General features: G+C 40.8%; 4 protein-coding genes across 6 annotated transcripts; 1 reads left to right on the top strand and 3 right to left on the bottom strand.

Annotated features, from left to right (window-relative positions):
- The first annotated feature begins 513 nt into the window (after nt 1–513).
- LOC4328127 (histone deacetylase complex subunit SAP18) lies at nt 514–2,731 on the top strand. Of its 3 annotated transcripts, none has more exons than XM_015770824.3 (7): nt 514–544; nt 626–761; nt 924–956; nt 1,366–1,476; nt 1,672–1,767; nt 2,305–2,376; nt 2,461–2,731. In XM_015770824.3, the coding sequence occupies exons 2-7, from the start codon at nt 648–650 to the stop codon at nt 2,491–2,493; spliced, it is 459 nt and encodes a 152-aa protein (XP_015626310.1). In that variant the 5' UTR covers nt 514–544; nt 626–647; the 3' UTR covers nt 2,494–2,731. The 3 variants fall into 3 exon arrangements, with proteins under 3 accessions (XP_015626310.1, XP_015626311.1, XP_015626312.1); XM_015770825.3 differs by having other exon boundaries at nt 606–761; XM_015770826.3 differs by having other exon boundaries at nt 514–553.
- Nucleotides 2,732–4,334: 1,603 nt separating this feature from the next.
- On the bottom strand, nt 4,335–7,051 carry LOC4328126 (pentatricopeptide repeat-containing protein At1g02060, chloroplastic). Its single transcript, XM_015770823.3, has one exon. The coding sequence runs from the start codon at nt 7,028–7,030 to the stop codon at nt 5,156–5,158; it is 1,875 nt and encodes a 624-aa protein (XP_015626309.1). The 5' UTR covers nt 7,031–7,051; the 3' UTR covers nt 4,335–5,155.
- A 402-nt stretch (nt 7,052–7,453) lies between these two features.
- Nucleotides 7,454–9,921, bottom strand: LOC4328125 (succinate dehydrogenase subunit 3-1, mitochondrial-like). The gene is made up of 3 exons (NM_001409254.1): nt 9,714–9,921; nt 8,666–8,731; nt 7,454–7,985 (listed from the first exon to the last, which is right to left on the bottom strand). Exons 2-3 carry the CDS (start codon nt 8,727–8,729, stop codon nt 7,660–7,662), a joined length of 390 nt encoding a protein of 129 aa, NP_001396183.1. The 5' UTR covers nt 8,730–8,731; nt 9,714–9,921; the 3' UTR covers nt 7,454–7,659.
- Nucleotides 9,922–10,673: 752 nt separating this feature from the next.
- LOC4328124 (S-(+)-linalool synthase, chloroplastic-like) lies at nt 10,674–15,947 on the bottom strand. The gene is made up of 7 exons (NM_001409253.1): nt 15,607–15,947; nt 14,771–15,044; nt 14,042–14,417; nt 12,487–12,705; nt 12,016–12,154; nt 11,634–11,882; nt 10,674–11,170 (listed from the first exon to the last, which is right to left on the bottom strand). Exons 1-7 carry the CDS (start codon nt 15,835–15,837, stop codon nt 10,871–10,873), a joined length of 1,788 nt encoding a protein of 595 aa, NP_001396182.1. The 5' UTR covers nt 15,838–15,947; the 3' UTR covers nt 10,674–10,870.
- Between the last annotated feature and the right edge of the window lie 2,853 nt (nt 15,948–18,800).

The raw sequence follows: 18,800 nt of genomic DNA, 5'->3' as shown, positions 1-18,800 counted from the left end.
ACCGGATGTCGGAAGGGGTTTTCGGACACGAATGAAATAACTAATTTCAGAACTCGCCGGGAAACCGTGAGACGAATCTTTTGAGTCTAATTAAGCCGTCATTAGCACATGTGGGTTACCGTAGCACTTATGGCTAATCACGGACTAATTAGGCTCAAAAGATTCGTCTCCCTATTTCTCCCATAACTGTGCAATTAGTTTTTCTTTTTATTTATATTTAATACTCCATGCATGTGTGCAAAGATTCGATGTGATGTTTTTGGGAAAAACTTTTTGAGAACTAAACGGGCCCTTACTCTCTTACTAGTGGTGCTAAATTATTTGCCATTAGACCCACGTATCGTAGACAATGAATAACTAATAATTAATTGCTACATCTTAAAAGTGGCATGGAGTTAAATGTCCCTTTTTTAGAGGTGGACTGAATTGTAAAATTGTATTTTCATTTGAACCCAGGGTGCAATCTACAAAAAGTTTACTAGGGTTTTCTTTGCTTCTCTCGCATCCCCTTCTGAAGTGATCGGCGGCGGCGGCGGCGGAGCAGGTGAGCAAGGTCAGTCGCTTGCTGATTGGTGATTCCGGAGCAGTAGATTGATTCGTACTAGCTTTCTTCTTCCTCGGGCAGGGCAGGGGGAGGTCTCGTTGCGATGGCGGGAAGGGGCGAGATGCCGATGAGGCCTGTGCGGCCAGGGCCGCCGATGCAGTACCGGGGGCCTCCTCCCATGGCTCGCGCGCGCGTCGAACCCGTCGATCGCGAGAAGGTGAGGCCTCCTCCGTGCCCCCCTCCCAATCGATGCGCTGGAACAGCAGTAGATTGCGTACTACCTTGCGATTCGACGGCATTGTGTTCCAGTTCGATTCTGCTAGGTTAACCATGTTGATTGATTTGTTTACTTACTGTTCACTATCGGGTTCTTTTGCAGACGTGCCCTCTCCTGCTCCGGGTTTTCACAAAGGTAAAACCTCTTGTTATCTCTCTTACTGCTAACTTCGTTCATTTGTATTCCTGTATGTATGATAAGTTCACATTATGTGATTTACACTTCTGTTTAGTGTGGTTGACTGAGGAGAGCATATGTTCATTTGAATACAAGTTAAATAAATAGTCAGAAACTTTATTGCGCTAGTTATTTGCATTGTGCAATCTTACCGAATCATAGGTTCTGGTGCCTTGATGGAATTGTAATGTTCATATCGCACTTGTAGTTGAGTCACACTTCTATGCAGTATAACTCGATCAAGTAACTCATGGTAGTGTTGTTGAAAATTAAATCCCAAGCCATTCATTTAGGACAGACTTCAGATTCTTGAGTAAACACTCAGCGACACAGAAAGCTGATTGTGGTACTGGTCATTTATTTTCAGGTTGGTGGCCATCACCAAAATGAAGAGTTTGCCGTGAGAGGAAAGGAGCCGAAAGATGAAGTGCAGATATACACGTGGAAGGATGCCACACTCCGAGAGCTCACTGATCTTGTAATTTTTCTAATATTGTGCTTTCTTGTCCTCTTTGGGGAAAATGAAATTTTACCTAGTTTTATACTACTTAACAAACTAGAAATCAACAAAATTTGACTAGTCTGATGATGATAAGTGGGGTTTGGCACTACGTTTGACTAAATGTTGTTTTTAGATGGAGATCTGATCAGCACAGTTTTGGTTATGTTTCAGGTGAAAGAGGTTGCTCTTGCAGCAAGAAAAAGAAATGCAAGGCTTTCTTTTGCTTTCGTGTACCCTGATAAGCATGGTCGTTTCGTTGTCAAAGAGGTGAGAGTTTATCCCCATTGACCATTGTGACTATTCTTCTGCTCATCCTGTTTTTCTTCCTCTGATACACAAACATGGAAAAAATGCAGAGCACGTTGGTCTTAATCTGAATAGGGAATGAGTGTTATTATCGTGAATGAGTTGGATTTTGCTTTGACTGTCACTATACGTTGGCTATTAGTTTGGTCACTATACATGGGCTATTAGTTTTAGTTATGGTTACTATTTTGTGTGCTTATATTCATGACATGCTTCCAATGACATCAAAATCTCTTTTCTGCAAACTCAGGTATGCATACCTAACACATGTCATTGGTACACCACTAGGCCCCATGTAGTTACCACTTACCAGTAGCCACTTCAGTCACATCGTGATAATTGTCTCTGTACTAAAACGTAGCTTGTTACAAGTTCTATCTGTGCCATTAAACCACTAAATATGTCAGTAAATTCCCTTGTACAACCCATGTTCCTTTATATTCCAAACCAGTAACTGTTCAATTTGTGATAACTTATATAATTGGATATTGATTGAAGGTGGGTTCAACCTTCTCTTATGGCCATGGAAGGGGAGATGATGCTAAAACTCTTGCAGAGCTAGGATTCCAGGTATTTGTCAGAGCTGTATTATGTTATTACAATGTATTCTTCTGAGGCAAAAATCAATTGATTATTTGCTATGTTCTTTCACAGATAGGGGATTACTTGAGTGTTGCAATCTATTGAGTGACACTGCTTCACGAAATAGTGTGTTTCTCCCTGCCTACCATGCTGAATCCAGCTTTCCTGTGGCGGTACCCAGCTTTCCTGTGGTGGTGAATATCTCTGTAGTACTAGAGACGTGATACCAGAACTGTTTGTTATGGTAGTAACCTTGGAATTCACTCAGTATTTCGAGTGTGTTGAACACTTAAAACGTTTGATGTGATTGCGTGTTATATACCTGTTCGTGGTTTCCTTGGAACTGTGAGATCTGAACATCACGCGTTTTCCATTGATTCTCTGCGCCGAGTAGGATTAAATGTGTTCTGTGCTAAATAACTGGGTGAAGGAACATAATGTTCTTATGATCATCTCCTACTTCTCACATTTCAGTGTTTCAATTTCCAACTGAGTTGGCAGGATACTGTGTAGTTCTGTGGTGAGCCCCCAAAGTATCTGAATGCATGCACATAAACTGAGTCACGGCTATCACAACTCACAAACAGCATCAAAACAGGAGAACGACAATGTGAAATTGGAATTTTGTAGTATGATTCTTTACGTTCAGACACATCAACCAATACATCTTGTGGCAACTGGCAAGGAAACTCCTCTGTAAAGTATTAGGAATATTTGCTAGTCGAGCTAAGGTCACTCCTCTGTAAAGAAATAGGCAGACTGATGGTAAGTTAGCCAACCTGTCTTCCAAAATAATAATGCTTGATATAGAAATTGCCTCACACTTTTGGGAAATTTAACTATTTGCCACTTTTAGGTTTGGCAATTAACCAAATACCCTTCTTAGATTTGCACTTAAGAATTTGCCACTGGAGAGAGAAGCTTTTGTAATTTTTTGCCACTTTCTGCACTGTTCAGTGCCACATATACATGCCAGCATGGACCAGGCACACGAAATGACTAATCTACCCTTGTTAGTAATGTCTGTAATATAAGCTGAGTCAGGAATAATATTTGGACAAATTGCTTTCGCGAATCAGTTGCATCGGTATGGATGCTGTTCACTTTTATGAGGTACTATATTAAAGACCGAGTACCTCCACATCAGTTAACAAATCAATATTTGAAGTAATAGATCCACTGAGATGGTTATAACAAACTTTCAAAACGATACTTAGATTGAGTTCTTTTGTTCACTTTCATAACTCATCTCTCTCGTTTTTCACGTGTACGTTTTTCAAGCTGCTAAACGGTATTCCAATTTGGCTGGTATTGTTGGGATGGTGCCACCTGGAGTGAGCTCAATTAAGGTGTGCGATAGCATGGTTTGGAAATATTTCTCTCTTCACGTAAAACTGAGCAAAGAATTAGCGCATGACTAATTTAGTTTGAGTTTTAATAAATAAAGAATAGATTAATATATATTTTTAAAGTAACTTAATTTTATTTAAAAAGTTATTAAAGAAACGTGCGAAAAAAATGAGGGAGTAGAACTCAGACCGGCGGAGGCCCTGGTTCCGGTTTTTTCCAGTCCAACCGCCGGTCTGGTCAGTCCTAATAACTGTGAGTAGAAGTTAGAAAAAAGACATCCGAATGCAGCCTCAAAAAGTTAATGAACTGACTGTAACATGAATGGTGCCATTGATGTTGTTGCCTTATAAATTTAAAAGTGTAAAATGGGAAGATTGGGCAGGTTGCTGGTTTCTCTTGGTATCTTTCCAGTGAATGAATTATGACTAAGATTCAATGCGGACAGGCTTAGCAACTGAGAAACTAACCACTAGCTAGAAGGGGTAGGTTGGTCATTTTTCACGTTGGTCCATGTTGGCATGCACATGTGGCACTCCACAGGGCAAAAAGTGGCAAAAAGTTACAAAAGCTTCTCTCTCTAATGGCAAATTCTTAAGTACAATCTTAAGAAGGGTATTTGGTTAATTGTCAAATGTAAAAGTGGCAAATAGTTAAATTCCCCACTTTTCTTCTTTTCCTTTTTTTTTTTGAGCACAAAGGGCAAGGAGCTCTGCCTCATGCATTTAGGGGGGGGGGGGGGGGGGGGAAAGCAGTACATTTTCACAATATGTTTCTTTCAGCCGGATTCTTTGGTCTCCCGCAACTACTGCCCTTCAAAGTCCAGGAGCAGAGTACTCTTGTGATCTGGTCTTCCCACACTTCATTTCCTCCCAAAGATATCAATCCTTGAGAAGAAATGATCCAGATCGGTGATACTATAGTGACAGAGAAAGTTGGCTTGATTGTTTGGCTATACAAAGTCCTGATTGGACCAATATTTTAAGGATATCTGCTGAATTATGGGTACACCGCTGCCCGGAGCATCTACGCCCCGCTCTGAACACCTGGATGAACAATCTTAGTGACATAGGAATTTCTTAAACTCCATCCTCCCCCCTCTGTATTTTCTGAATTCTCAAGCAACTTCTCCTTCCTCCATGTAAATTATCTTTATTTGTAACTATCTCTTTATTTATCAATAAATGTTCAGGCCGGTGCTAATCCACCCGCCATAGTTTCCCTGAAAAAAAAAAGGATATCTGCTGAATTAATCTGCATTCTAACATCATACAGTTGGTTGATCCATTTCTTATGGGGCAGTGGATCAGGCACAGTTTCTGCATCCTGTTCGTTCTTTTAAGTTCACACTTATTAGTCCATCCTGTTTGGAGAAGCAAAGGGCATGCGATTGAAATGCTCCTTGGGACAAAGCAACCCACTAGATTCTTTCCCTTATTCTGGCACTTGCACGTCTCATCTGTCTAGCAATAAAATCAGCTTCCTTCATTTTCCCGGATTCCTCCAGTGCATGATGAAGTGCAACTAAACTACGAGGTGCAGCGACAGAAGCCAAAGCACTTCTGTTCTCAATGAGTTCATAGAACAGCCGGAATGCTTCTGAAGCTCTACCAGTCATGCAAAGACCATCCAGAACCATGCTTGGAATGGCTACACCAAAATTCTGAGACTTCTCCAAGCTAAACAAAGTAAAATCTGCAGCTTCTATGAACTTCTTTTCCTCGCAAAGGTTTGCGATTAACTTTTCCATCTTGATGTAATAGCCATGGTCATATAGAGATGTAACAATCTTGTAAGCACGGTCATTTAGGTTGTTCCTGAACAATGTATCTACCAAATTTGTCGAAAGATCAACATTTTGGCGAATCTTCCTCTCTAGCATTATCTCAATCAAATCAGCTGCTTCTTTTGCACAACCATCTTTGTTCAAAAGCCCCAAAAGAACCGAGTGAAAAGTACTTGTGCTTGGCCGAAGACCGCTATTCAACATCCTGTGCAAGGCTTCCCATGCAAACTTCATCCTTCCCCTCTGTGAAAACCCTTCAATCACGGCAATGTAGCATTCATCATCAGGGACAAGATCCCGCTTCAACATTGAGAGCAGCAATGCATACCCTTCTTCGAAATCACCCTCTCTGCAATGCCCAAGGATCAATGTCTTGAATGCAGGAACATCGACCTTGCTCCTCCGGTCCAGCAGCTGCCCAAACAGCATCCTTGCCTTCTTTGTCTTCCCATGCTCACACAAGTACACAAAAACCGGGTTGTACGCTGCAATGAGCGGCGTGCAACCCCCTCTCTTCTTGAGCACCTCCTTCTCCAAGAGCTCATCCACAAGCTCCTCAGCCTGCCCAAATTCCCCATTCTCACACAACACCCGGATGACCATGCTATAGCTTGCAGAATCACGTCTCACACGGAGCTCCACCATCTGATTAAACACCTTCATAGCATCCTCGATCCGGCCTTCCCTACAATGCACGGCCACCAGAGTGTTGAATGTGCAAGTGTCCGGCCTAAACGAGTCCATCTCCAACACCTCCTTCACTAGCTCCATCCTGCCGGCATCGCAGAACCCCTGCACCATCGTGTTGTATGTGATCCTGTTCGGCGCCACACCATCCGCAACCATTAGCTTGAAGATCGCGAGAGCCTCGTTCACGAGCCTCTTGGCGCAGTACGCCTTGATCATGGTCGTGTATGTGATAACGTTAGGAAAGACAGCTCCTCTGCCTTCTTCTCCTCCGACGCGCATTCCGTCGAACAGCTTGCGCGCGGTGAGCACGTCGCCGGCGCGGCAGAGAGCGGAGAGCAGCGAGTTGTACGAGATGGCGTCCGGCGCGAAGGCGTAGGTGTCGGGCAAGAAGCGGAAGAGCCTGAGGAGCGCGGGAGTGGACGGGTGCGGGGATGCGGTGGAAAGGCCGTGGAGGAGGGTGTTGAGGGTGGCGGCGTCGGGGGAGGCGGAGGGGGAGCGGAGGAGCGCGGCGAAGAGCGCGGAGGCCGCGCGGCGGCGGCCGCGGCGGAGGAGGGCGGCGAGGAGGGAGTTGAAGGAGTGCGGTGTGGGGGAAGGGATGCGGCGGAAGAGGGCGGCGGCGGCGCGGACGCGGCCGGCGGCGGCGAGCGCGCGGAGGAGGGCGTTGAGGGCGTGGTTGGGGAGGAGGGTGAGCGGCGAGGGGAGGGTGCGGAGGTAGGAGAGCGCCGGGCGGAGGTCCCGGGAGCGGAGGAGGAGGTGCAGCTTCCGCGCCGCCGCCACCGACGCGTCCTCCGGCGACCTCGACCTCGCCGCGCGATTCATTGCACCGAACTTTTATTTTCCAGGTACTACCACCCTGCTCCCCCTACTAATAACAGAGACAAACACTTTTTTTTAAAAAAAAAACAGTGTAAATACTTATTAAAGATTTTAGCAATGATGATGTACATACAAAAAAAAGTGCAAATAGTTATGTTAGATTTCAGCAAGGATTATTTACACATACTAAAATATATTATTTTTATTTTTGGCAATGATCATTGACATTGAATTCAGCACTATAAGCTCATTGGGCATTTCAATTGTCTCCAACCCTTCCTTGCAGCAGCAAAAGAACTACAGCTCAACTGGAGCATTATACAAACAACGCAAACTCATAGTGAATAAATTGCACGCATGGCAAGCATTTTTTGCCAGGAGAAAAATGAATCATGGAATTCCACAAGGCAGCAGAACAATAAAGGGTAGAGAAAATTAACACTTAGCATAAAACATCATATCTCACAGGGAGTATGGTCATTGCATGTTTTGTTTATTATTCACAAGTCTACAAGCACAGCAAAGATATTATTCCAACGGCAGCTACAGTTGCATTGCAAGGCAAATTCAGATGCTGAGATAGTCACAGAAATATAGCATTTCTTTCTCATCATGCAGACCACATTTCTCTCTCAGACATCAAACATGAGGCTGAACTTGGTGGCGAGAGGAATGGATATAATGGCAGCACCCAACGCAGCACCAAATATACGGTGCGAGATAGAGAATGTAGCACTCAGCTGTGGCTTCTTCAGAGGAAGGTGGGGTGACAGGGGGCGGTTAGCAACAGGAGCCGACAGAGGATGGCTTGTGTGCAGGGGTCGGCATCCAGATGGGAGCATCTTTGGCCGCACAGCTCCTAGGGGACGAGATGTGTACCCCCTAGCTTGCTCAAGGGTTGAGGAGCGTCTGAGGCTGTCGATGCTGCTGAAAGATGAGCCTGAGCTACCAAGGGCACCTGAAAGTATGGTGGCAACAAATGTGAGGAATTCCTGGTTGTGTGAAATGAACTGTAAACAAAAAAAAAAAAAAACATACATAGAGCAAGAGCACACAAAAAACTTTTGGGGGGGGGGGGGGGTTCTTGATTGCATTTTACCAAATCTGATTGAAGGCATTGTGAACTATACATGTATACACAGAATTAGCAGTTGCTTGCTAAAGATTCACTAGAGATGGCTGTTTCTCACTAAAACTACACATCAATTATTCACCTATATCCAACCGGAAGTGATCAAAGTCATGTCAGACACGCATAAACTCTTGTCCCCATAAAAGATAAATCATGTATGACCAGCAACAGCCTTTTGCATTCAGATAATAAATGACCAGCGCTACACGGCTGTGTTTGATCATCTCGAGCTATGCAGACAATCTATATATGGTGATAAATCAGCACAGTATTAGACTTGTCTCAACTGAACCACTATTTGGCAGACTGACACTCTAATGTAGTTTCCAGCCTTGGGATACCTCAACTGTCAGTCAGTTTTACCTCCTACATACAAGAATATACTTAAAAAGATGTATGCATGTCTCCAATATTACCAATTCAGTGTGTCTGTGGTGTAATTGTTTGATATCATGTAACTACGTCAGAAGGACAGATAGCATACCAAATCACTGAAAATCTCTTACCACGGAGAGCAAATGGAGCATCTCTGAAGGGAGCAAATCGGGAGTTGCTGTGATACTTCTCCATTCCTACACAGAAAATAACAAAGCAATCATACATCAGCATCGACAGAAATTTGAACAAAAAAAAGAATATGATTGATTATCTTTTGTCAACTGAGTATCATAAAAAAATATTAACAGAAATGCATCTTGGAAATATCAAAATCAACTGAAACTGTTGGGCTTCATTTTGCAGATCATAGATTGAGTAATGCATTCCAGGAAATTCCATGTAAGATACAATGTTAGTCACAGGCTGGAATGCAGAAAAGATGACAAAAAATGCTATGGTTCACAAATCCATGATGATTCACGATTGGTGAGTCAAAATTACACCACCTTTATATTGCCATTCAGTGTTGAAAAGATTCAGAAGCCGATTATGACACATACATAGAACATTAGCCTGTGAATTACAGTTACACCTAAAATTTCTAACCACTTCACACATTTCCAGGGCCTCTCTAAAATCCAAATCATACACAAAAATAAGCCTAGGCATGGGTTCCATAGTATTCTACCGCAGATAACTATACCATACCTATTCACATGTATATCAGATTATCAGTGTATCACTAACAACGCAGAGGATATTTTCGTGATGGGACATTTAGTGTGAATTATGCAGCAGAGAATCTGAACTACTTTTGATGTTTATGATAGTACAAACAACATTGAAGAGCACAATGAAAAAATTTCCACACCAGGGAAACTTCACCAATCTGGGTTCTGCAAACAATGATTAGAGTATTTCAATCCAACAGAGTGGAATCCAACATACAATCTACTTCCAAACCCCCAATCTATGGTAAAAAAAAAAATCGTCATACTAGACGCGATGGGGACTAAACGCGGGGTGGGGGAATGGAAATATAGCTGCGAATACCAGTAGAGGATTGAAACCAAAACACATCGGCACAAGCGAGATCCGGTTTGGATTCAAGTCATCCAAGCAAGGTAGGGCTTCCTTGCCCTTGCAAAGGAGAGCGCGCGAAGGAGAGATGGTCACCTGCTACGGGTGGATGAGGAGAGCGCCGGCGAGGAAGAGCTCCTGGTTTGTGGCAGGGAGGCTTGATCCGGCGGTGGTGCGTGGCGGGGGTAGCCGGCCGCCGGGCAGGTGGGTCGCCGCCGGAATTCGCGTGACGGCGAGAGGTGAATTTGGGATTGACAGCTTGGCAGCACGGCCCGTGACCAGTATGACATGTAGGACCCCCTCCCCCGGTGGGCCCCACTTGTCATCCTCATATTGATGTTTTTGTTTTCAATTTTCACATTTTTTAGTATTTCGACTCCAAGTTTATTATGCGCTCGTATGAATGCAAAAGGCTCTTGATGATTTTTATTCGTATCCATTGTCCAAATACACGCCCATAATTTTTAGAAAAAAAAATTGCGCGTCTCTATGTTCCATGCTGCAGGGCATGAAAAGGTTTGTTTTAACTTCAAACTTTTTTCAAGTTCGATCAAAGTTATGAAAAAACATAGCACCATCTACATTTCACCATTAAATATATATTTGTTTTGTGTAAAAAATATTGCTATATTTTCTGTGAAAATTAAAGAGAGTGAATGGCACTTTTTTACCACATTTTATTGTTAAGTCTTTTCTCTGAACCACCCTTTGACTAATCATTTCATTTTTGTACTAGGTAAATTTACATTTGTTGTTTTTTTTATCATCCTAAGGCTTTCTCTAGCCATGTACGCCACTCTGCCAACAAAATTATCAATTGTGGCTTGAGCATGGTGAGGGAGTTTATTACAGTGCTAGAGTTGATATATGGTTACAGAAAGTGGTTTGAAGTGGTCTAAAGTGCAACAAATTAATGTAGAATTATATGGTCCAAAATAAAAACATAAGTTAAAGAGTAATCCAAAATGAAACTTTGGCAATAAATTACATGCCCAAATTCATTCAATTTGAAATTAGTTTATCATAGGAAAAAAAAACTAAAACACCTTATAATATGTATAATGGAGGGAGTAAAAATTCATCATATTTATTTACTACAAAATCGACCAGTACTATCTCCCTCACTCAACTAACTATAATCCTATTTACAAAGACCTAATCCACAATTAATCTCTACACGCCATTATGCATGGACGATGATGAGGTTCATACATGGATGAAATTAAAATTCAGGTCGAATCAATCGATCGAATTCAGAAGAGCAGCATCCTGACGTAGTCGTCGAGGACGGGGAGCCGCCGCTCGCCGTCGTAGCCATACATGACGCCGACCATCCTGGCGGCGTTGAGCGCCGCCTGCGTGAAGCCGGCGGGGAAGGTCGTCGCCGGCGACGATCTACTGGGGCTAGCGGAGAAGCACTCCCGGTTGAGCTCCTCCCACTCGCCCGCGATCAGCCGCCGCACGTGCTCCTCCGCCTCGCCAGCGGCGAGCCCCGGGTTCTCCTTGAGGTATAGCTCCTTGTACGATCCGTCCAATCCTTCTTGTGCCTCATCCTACAATTTTTATTTCATACATTTTCAGTTCACGATAGGCCCAGCAAAGATCAATCTCCCATACAACTTTAAACATTTTTTTAAAATAATTATATTTTTACAATCCTTAGAGAAGATATCAGAGATACCATATTGCTTTGATGTGTGTGTGGGCGCTGATTTAAAACATGAGAATAAGATTTCAAAGAAGAATAAGATTAATTTGCTACGTATAAGTGTGTAGTAATTACTTCCCCCGGTTTTTAATAAATATGACATCGTTGATTTTTAACATGTGTTTAACTATTCATATTATTAGAAATAAAATTATGTAAATATGAAAAAAAATGTAAGTCATACTTAAAGTATAAACCAAATACAGTAGCCAGACGATGTATGTACAGAAGACAACGACATTATCTATATTAAAGAAATTGAAGGGCCGGGAGTAGCATGTTTGACATGGTGAGAAAAAGGTATTGACCTTGGCACTGCCCAGGTCATCCCAGAGTCTCAAGATTTTTGCTGGGCAGGAGATGACAGGAGGGATGTGATCAACAAACTCTGCTGCATTTTGGCTCACATCATGCCCTAGCATGAACAGCAGGTGTACAAATACAAGTGGCACTCCTGAGGTGACAACTCCATTTCTTAGGTATTCCTCTGAGTCAGGAACCTGGCCAGCAGACAACCATTTTGTCTCTGTCATGAATCCATCAAACAGCATTGCCCACTGCACAAGATACACATGGTAGAAAGAAAGTTCAGTCAATTGCATTGCATATGCATGGTCAGTCCTGCTGCAAATTCGTTGTGAATGAGATTTTTTTAAAAAAATGTTCTAACACAAACGAAAAATTACTTACAGCTTTCTTCAGATGATTGATAGGGTTTACTCCATGTTCTCTCTCGACCATATCTGCGATGTCATTTGTAACTGTGTGTAGAGCCCTGAAGCATGATCTCATGCAGCTAGGTAAGGAATCAGCAGCTGCAAGGTCCCACCTGTAAAAAAATCATTATTAATTGTTACTTATAATCATAATAACAATTTAAATTAAGGCTCTGTTCTAAATAGATTATTCGCGAATGAAAGTTGATGGTATATATCTACTTGATTATAGGGACAAATTAAATATTAAATATTATAAATGTAACAAATGGCTTATATTAGTAATAAGTAGTCTAAGAAATAAAATAGCTAGACAAGAAGTTTTTGAAAAATCATATCTCTATGTGTAGAGCAAATAATCCAGTGAATAAGAAAAAAGAGAATAGGGAAAATCAAATGTATGTTGAAGACTCATGTTAATTATCTATCTTAAGCTGAGACTTACATTCTGATTGCCTGAGTGAAGCAGGAGAGCTCCTCACGTGTGCCAACCAGATCAAAAATATCATCCACAATATAGACAAAGGAGACGATCTTTGTGAGTTCAATTCTGCATCTTGACAAGGAGGCACCCTGGATGGCTGTCATCATCCACACAAACCATTTCTGAACCTGGTCCCTGGCAACTGGTATTTCTTGAGCCAATCCCAGGTCCATCCACCATCTGCATGCATAGTTCATATTATCATTTTCAGACACTCATAGTCAAAGTTTAATCCAGCAAATTAACTATGAACCACTGCTGTTTGATACAACTGCTCAACTAATTAGGAAGAATCACTGTTGTTTCAATTAATACAGCAAGTAGTTGGCATGCATGTAAGTTACTACGAATCACATTGTTGTTTGATACTCTCTCCGTCCTATAATATAAAAGATTTTAGGTGGATGGGACACATATTAGTACAATGAATCTGGTACTAGGATGTGTCAGACTGTTTAGATTCATTATTGTACTAGTATATGTTACATCTATCTAAAATCTTTTATATTATAAAATGAATAAAGTAATTAAGAAGAAACACTGTTGTTCAGTCAATACAGGAAATTACTCAGCAAGTAGCTAGGAGTAAGGTACTATGAATCTTACAGTTGTTTGATATATACAAGCGTGCACGTTTCAACTAATTAAGAAGAAACACGGTTGTTCAATTAATACAGGAAATTAATTACAGCAAGTAGCTATGCATGGAAGAGCAAGGTACTACTCCTACTTATGAATATTCTTACAGTTGTTTGATACAAGTGTGTTTCAACTAACTAATTAAGAAGAAACACGGTTGTTCAATTAATACAGGAAATTAAACTATAGCAAGTAGCTATGACTATGCATGTATTCCTTCCTTTCTACAACTAAGAATTTATCCCAACATATTATAATTTCTCCATTGATATTCTTTTTCCAACCAATTATAGGTTCACAACCCTAATCACAACATCTCTCCATTTAAGGTCCCTTTCGAATCCACTAAAAAAGTAGATAAACTTTTGGATAAATTGGCACGCTTTTCATACTACTAAACGGTGCGTTTCATACGAAAACTTTTTATATGAAAGTTGTTCTAAAAAATCAGATCAATCCATCTTTCAAGTTTGTATGAAACACTTAATCTTTATCTTCATCTTCGTCTTCAGGAGATTCAAACACCACCTAATTCTACCTACTTTCTTGATTACCGTGTTAAACACTAAAGCCTTTTACATTCTAGAACGGAGATAGTAAGTTTCTATGATTCTATGAATCGTACTATTGTTCGATACAAGTGTGTTTCAACTAAGTAAGAATCATTGTTGTTTTGTTACAACAAAAATTAAATTATAACAAGTACTAGATGAGATATTTTATAGCACTACAAATCTGGACATGATGTTTGTCCATATTCATAGTATTGGAAAATATCACATCTAATCCTATGTTCTTATATTTTGGGACGGGGGGAGTAGCTAGCTAGCTAGTATGTATATCAATGATTCAATAATGTATGTACTGTAATATGTACCTTTTGATCTCCTGCATCTCCATCTGATGGAGTAGCTTGTTGAGCTGGAAGTCTGCAAGTGCGAGCTCCTCCATGGCAGTGCACCGGATAGGCAAGGTCTGGAGGTAGCTGAGATGGTGCCTGGCCTTGTACTGATTCAGGCTGACATGGTAGGGATGATCCAGCGACTGCCTCACATATCTTGCAAGATTTGGCTCGAGGTAGTTGATGGCAGATTCAAGGTTCCTGGTTGAGAACTCCTTTGCCTTGCAGAGTGAGGCTTCTTGTCCAATGTTCATGTGTGATATGTCTTGCAGGCTGAGTAACCCTCTGATGTCCTTTCTGTAATCGAGCCTGAATTCGCCATTATCATCTGTGAATCTTCCAAGAACCTCATCTGCAATTGACAATTAATCATGGTTAGTTGATTGATTAATCTGTAACATATGATATATGATCATTAGTGTGTGATCATCTCACACCCTCGGAGGGCCATCTGTGTTCTTTAGCTGGTGTTGCCGTTTTTGGGATTTGTTGGGAGTGTAGCGTGGCTCGGCCCCTCTCAACTGCTTGGAGTTTTGTATTTAGCCGCTGTAGTTTTTTAAGCTTCAGCTTTTTATTTTGCTTTTTCTCCCTTCTCCTGGTATAAGCCGATCTAGCTGATTGCGTTGTGTAACTATAATTTTTTTCTTCTAAAGTATTGACGTGCAACCCTTTCGCGCGTTCGCACATAAAGAGTGATCATCTCACCTGCTGAGACATGGTGGCCAGCTTCTCTCATGAGGCGGAAGGCGAGGGTGGCGTCAAGCAGGTCGCCGCCATGGGCGAGCTCCTCGAGCAGGCAGGCGTCCATGGCGTCGTCGACCTCGTCTTGGAAGTAGTGGTCCATGCAGAGGCGCCTGAGGTGGTCGACGGTGGCTATCCGCTCCCGGCCGCCGCTCGCCGTCTTCTGGTGTCGCCGGCGTTGATGCTGCAGCATCTCCTGCACGTCGTCCGTCAGGGCTTCGTGCCGCTCAATCAACACCTGCAGATCAATTAAACACGAGCTAGATTAGCAATTAATCAAATATATTGATTAGTAGTATCATGCATGGTGTTCATTATTAGCTACCTAATTTTCACTATTTGATAACATGTTCGTTTTGACTTTTATGTAAGTTAAACTTTTAATAACATTTTTAATATAAAACAAACATACTAGCTCCCTTCTTTCATAAAAATTATACATATTACTTTTGGCACCATGATCAAAGAAAAATTAACTTATTCTACATATAGCAAAGATCAAGAATTGCATGCACACGTATGCAACAAATGCAATGAGTATTAAGATGACTCATCGGATGATCTCTGATCAAACATTTAATTTACTTATCTATTAAAGTCTTGCATATATAGAGACTTACAAATAGTAACAACTTATTTGCAAAAGAACTTAAATATAAAATATTTCTAACTCTTGCTACGAAGGGAGTAGCATAAAAACATATTTGACATTCTGATTGGAAAAAACAAAATGACTATAATAGTACAAAATAGAGAAAGTAGCTACCTAAATAATTGTTTAATTAGGGTACGTAGCTTACCTTGATGTCGAAGTCGGTGGGTAGCATGGATGAGTGAGAGGCAAGTTCTTGGCGGCCGGGATAGATCGCCGGCGAAGGGCGGACGTGGGCTGCACGGCGGCGGCGGCCACCGCTCCGGCTCGCCGGAGAAGAAGAAGAAGAAGAAGAAGCCGAAGCAGCTGGAAGGAGCAGCGGCGCCTCCAGCACACGAATTAGGGAGGAGGAGAAGGACGAGAAGACGTGGCAAACCATAGATAAGCTATGCTAAGCTAAGCTGCTGGATTAATTAGCGTAGAGTAATTAGCTATCTCTTCTAAGCCTTGATCTGTGGCATATCAAGCTCAAGCGAGTTTAGATGGGATGGAAAAAGTGGAATGCATGGCCACTTCATTTATAGGAAGATCGAAGATGGGAAGTGTGTGTGGGATCCACAAGCGCTTGAATAATGCTGAGTTGCTGACTGTGCTGATCAGGTGGTTTAATTAGTTATAAACTCCCGAACAAATTAATTATAAAAAATATTTAAATATTTTGATGAATATTGAGTATCTCTCCTGTGTCATATCATTCCAAAAGAAAATTCTAACTCAAAACTCAATCTACATATTGAGAAACTTATATATGTGAAGTGTTAAGTAATTATGATACTTGTATGACGTCATATTTTGATAGTCAAATTTTCATTATAAAAATATCACTATTTGGTAAAATGGCTTTCCCATATGAACTGTACGTTGTGCGGCGTCATTGTCTTATTGGGTTGGGTTGTTTGGCTGCATGTTTCAATTTGCTAAACGTTTTGAACTGAGGTGCTGCTTTACCATAATTTGTGTGGCTAGGAAATCCTTATTGAATTACACAAACTTTAGGAAGGATTTTGTAGCATGCCACAAAAGCGATATAAAAAACTAAACGTTAGACCAGATTGATTGAACTTTGCTAAACATTTGGTAAAATGTGGCTATGAACCAAACACTCCTATAATACTAATGGTGATAATATGGATATCTAGTCCTAAGTGAAAAAAGATATTGTGAGCATGATCTTTTTCAATAAAGTCATCGCGTAGTAAATCAATAAAACATAAAATCAGTTCATGTCTTCTTCTACCTTACCTCGATAAGATTCAATATCATATTGTCAACCAATCTCATTAATAACCAAACATCCCCATAATATGATATATCCTCTTTCATCCACAAATATAAGCATTTCTAGCTTATTTAAGTAGATATTAAGATCAAGAAGATAGAACTTTGACGCTCCTCATTTAATGAGAAATGTATAGGGGATGGGAGGACAGGTTGATGTAGGTGTGGAGATTATGGGTACCTCATACACACACGGTATGGTTATCCGACTGGTTATAGGGGATAACTTATATTTATGAAATATGTAACGGATCATGACTTGGGTATTACGTTTCCTTGTATATTATGGAACGGCCTAAAGTCCTGATTTGATAATATTGTAAAGTAGATTTAGGAAACTGATATCGTATTGGTTAAGGTTTCTATCTTGTAATCCTGCCCCCCATCCTATATAAGGTGGGCAGGAGGCCCTCTAGGGGGTATAATTCACAACTAGATCGTCAGATCTATAATACACCCGACGGATTCAAATCCCCAAACAGGAGTAGGGTATTACATCTCATCGAGAGAGCCTGAACCTGTCTAAATCCTTGTCTCCGCATCCATTCACTTTTAGGTCTCGTGCGCTACCCTATTTTATTATTGTCGAATTCTTGTTTCGACAGTAGGATAAACGAAATTTAAATAAGAAGTAATTTATAAGACGAATAGTACTATGATATTTTAGTATTTGTAATAAATTTGAAGTACTTAGAATGTTTATTTTTATGAATAAAAGGGTACATGAACACGTGAAAATGCTCGCAGTACAGGTGCTGGCCGGTCACTGTCACCTTCGATGGAATGAACAAAGGCCAGTGCCATCACCCACTGTCCAATGATCAGTAAACCACGTGATTTCTACTATCATTTCAGTTTTTCTTTTGGAATTTCCCGTTGTAATTAGCGAAATCGAAGGGATACCCCTGGAGATAAGGAACCATTTTTTGCCGATTTGTTGCTGCATCCGCTGACCCATCCATCGGTCTTCTGTTAGGCCTGTTGCTATGACACACATGGCTGGCAGTGTTGGTTTTGTATAGTACTTTTTCCGGTAAAAAAAATAATATTTTATGTTTTAAAACTCCGATCATCAATTATTTCTCAAACACTTATTTTGAAAACAAAACAAAACAAATACTATGCATAGAATTGAATAAAAAGTACTATTATTATAATATTATAAACTTATTTAATTTCATTAACTAAATCAAATACAAGAGTTCTTGTTATAATTTTAAAATTTTGGCATAATTTCCCCCCTAAATACAACATTAGTTTGTTTAATTGAACCAGAGCAGAGTCAACGATAACCTCTGCTATTCAGTCAATGTCCAACCTAAACATATACTAGATGATGGAGATTTAGACTCTGTTTGGATCCAGGGATTAAATTTTAATCCCTGCCACATCGGATGTTGTGACACTAATTAGAAGCATTAAACGTAGACTAATGACAAAACCTATTACATAACATTGGACTAATTCGTGAGATGGATCTATTGAGCTTAATTAATCTATATTAGCATATGTGATGCTACAGTAAACATGTGTTAATTATGAATTAATTAGGTTAAAAAAATTTGTCTCATGAATTAGCTCTTATTTTTTGCAATTAGTTTTGTAAGTACTCTATGTTACAATTAGTAGCTCTCAGATTAGTATCCAAAGATCCGATTGACGGGAAATCCAAATACGCCACCTTACTACTACTGAATATGCATGCATATGTCACAATGTTGCACCCTCCTGTCCCTCCACCACGCACTACTCCACTGCGTTCACATTGTCATCTTCGTCAACCAGCCGGCTGCGTTTGGACTTTGGAAACCCGTATTCCTAACCCCCAAGTTGTGTGCAAATAAAACAGAGCGATCCATTAGCGTATGATTAATTAAGTTTTTACTATTTTTTTAAAAAAATGAATCAATATGATTTTTTTAAGCAACTTTCGTATAGAAACTTTTTATAAAAAAACACACCGTTTAGCAGTTTGAAAAACGTGCGCGCGTAAAACGAAAAGAGGAGTTGGGAACAAAGAGCTCCGAACAGTCTAAATATCGAAAGCTGCATTACTATGGCCGT

The sequence above is a fragment of the Oryza sativa genome, chromosome 2, assembly GCF_034140825.1.
Source record: "Oryza sativa Japonica Group chromosome 2, ASM3414082v1".
Lineage (NCBI taxonomy): Eukaryota > Viridiplantae > Streptophyta > Magnoliopsida > Poales > Poaceae > Oryza > Oryza sativa.
This window is presented reverse-complemented; position numbering and strand designations above follow the sequence as displayed.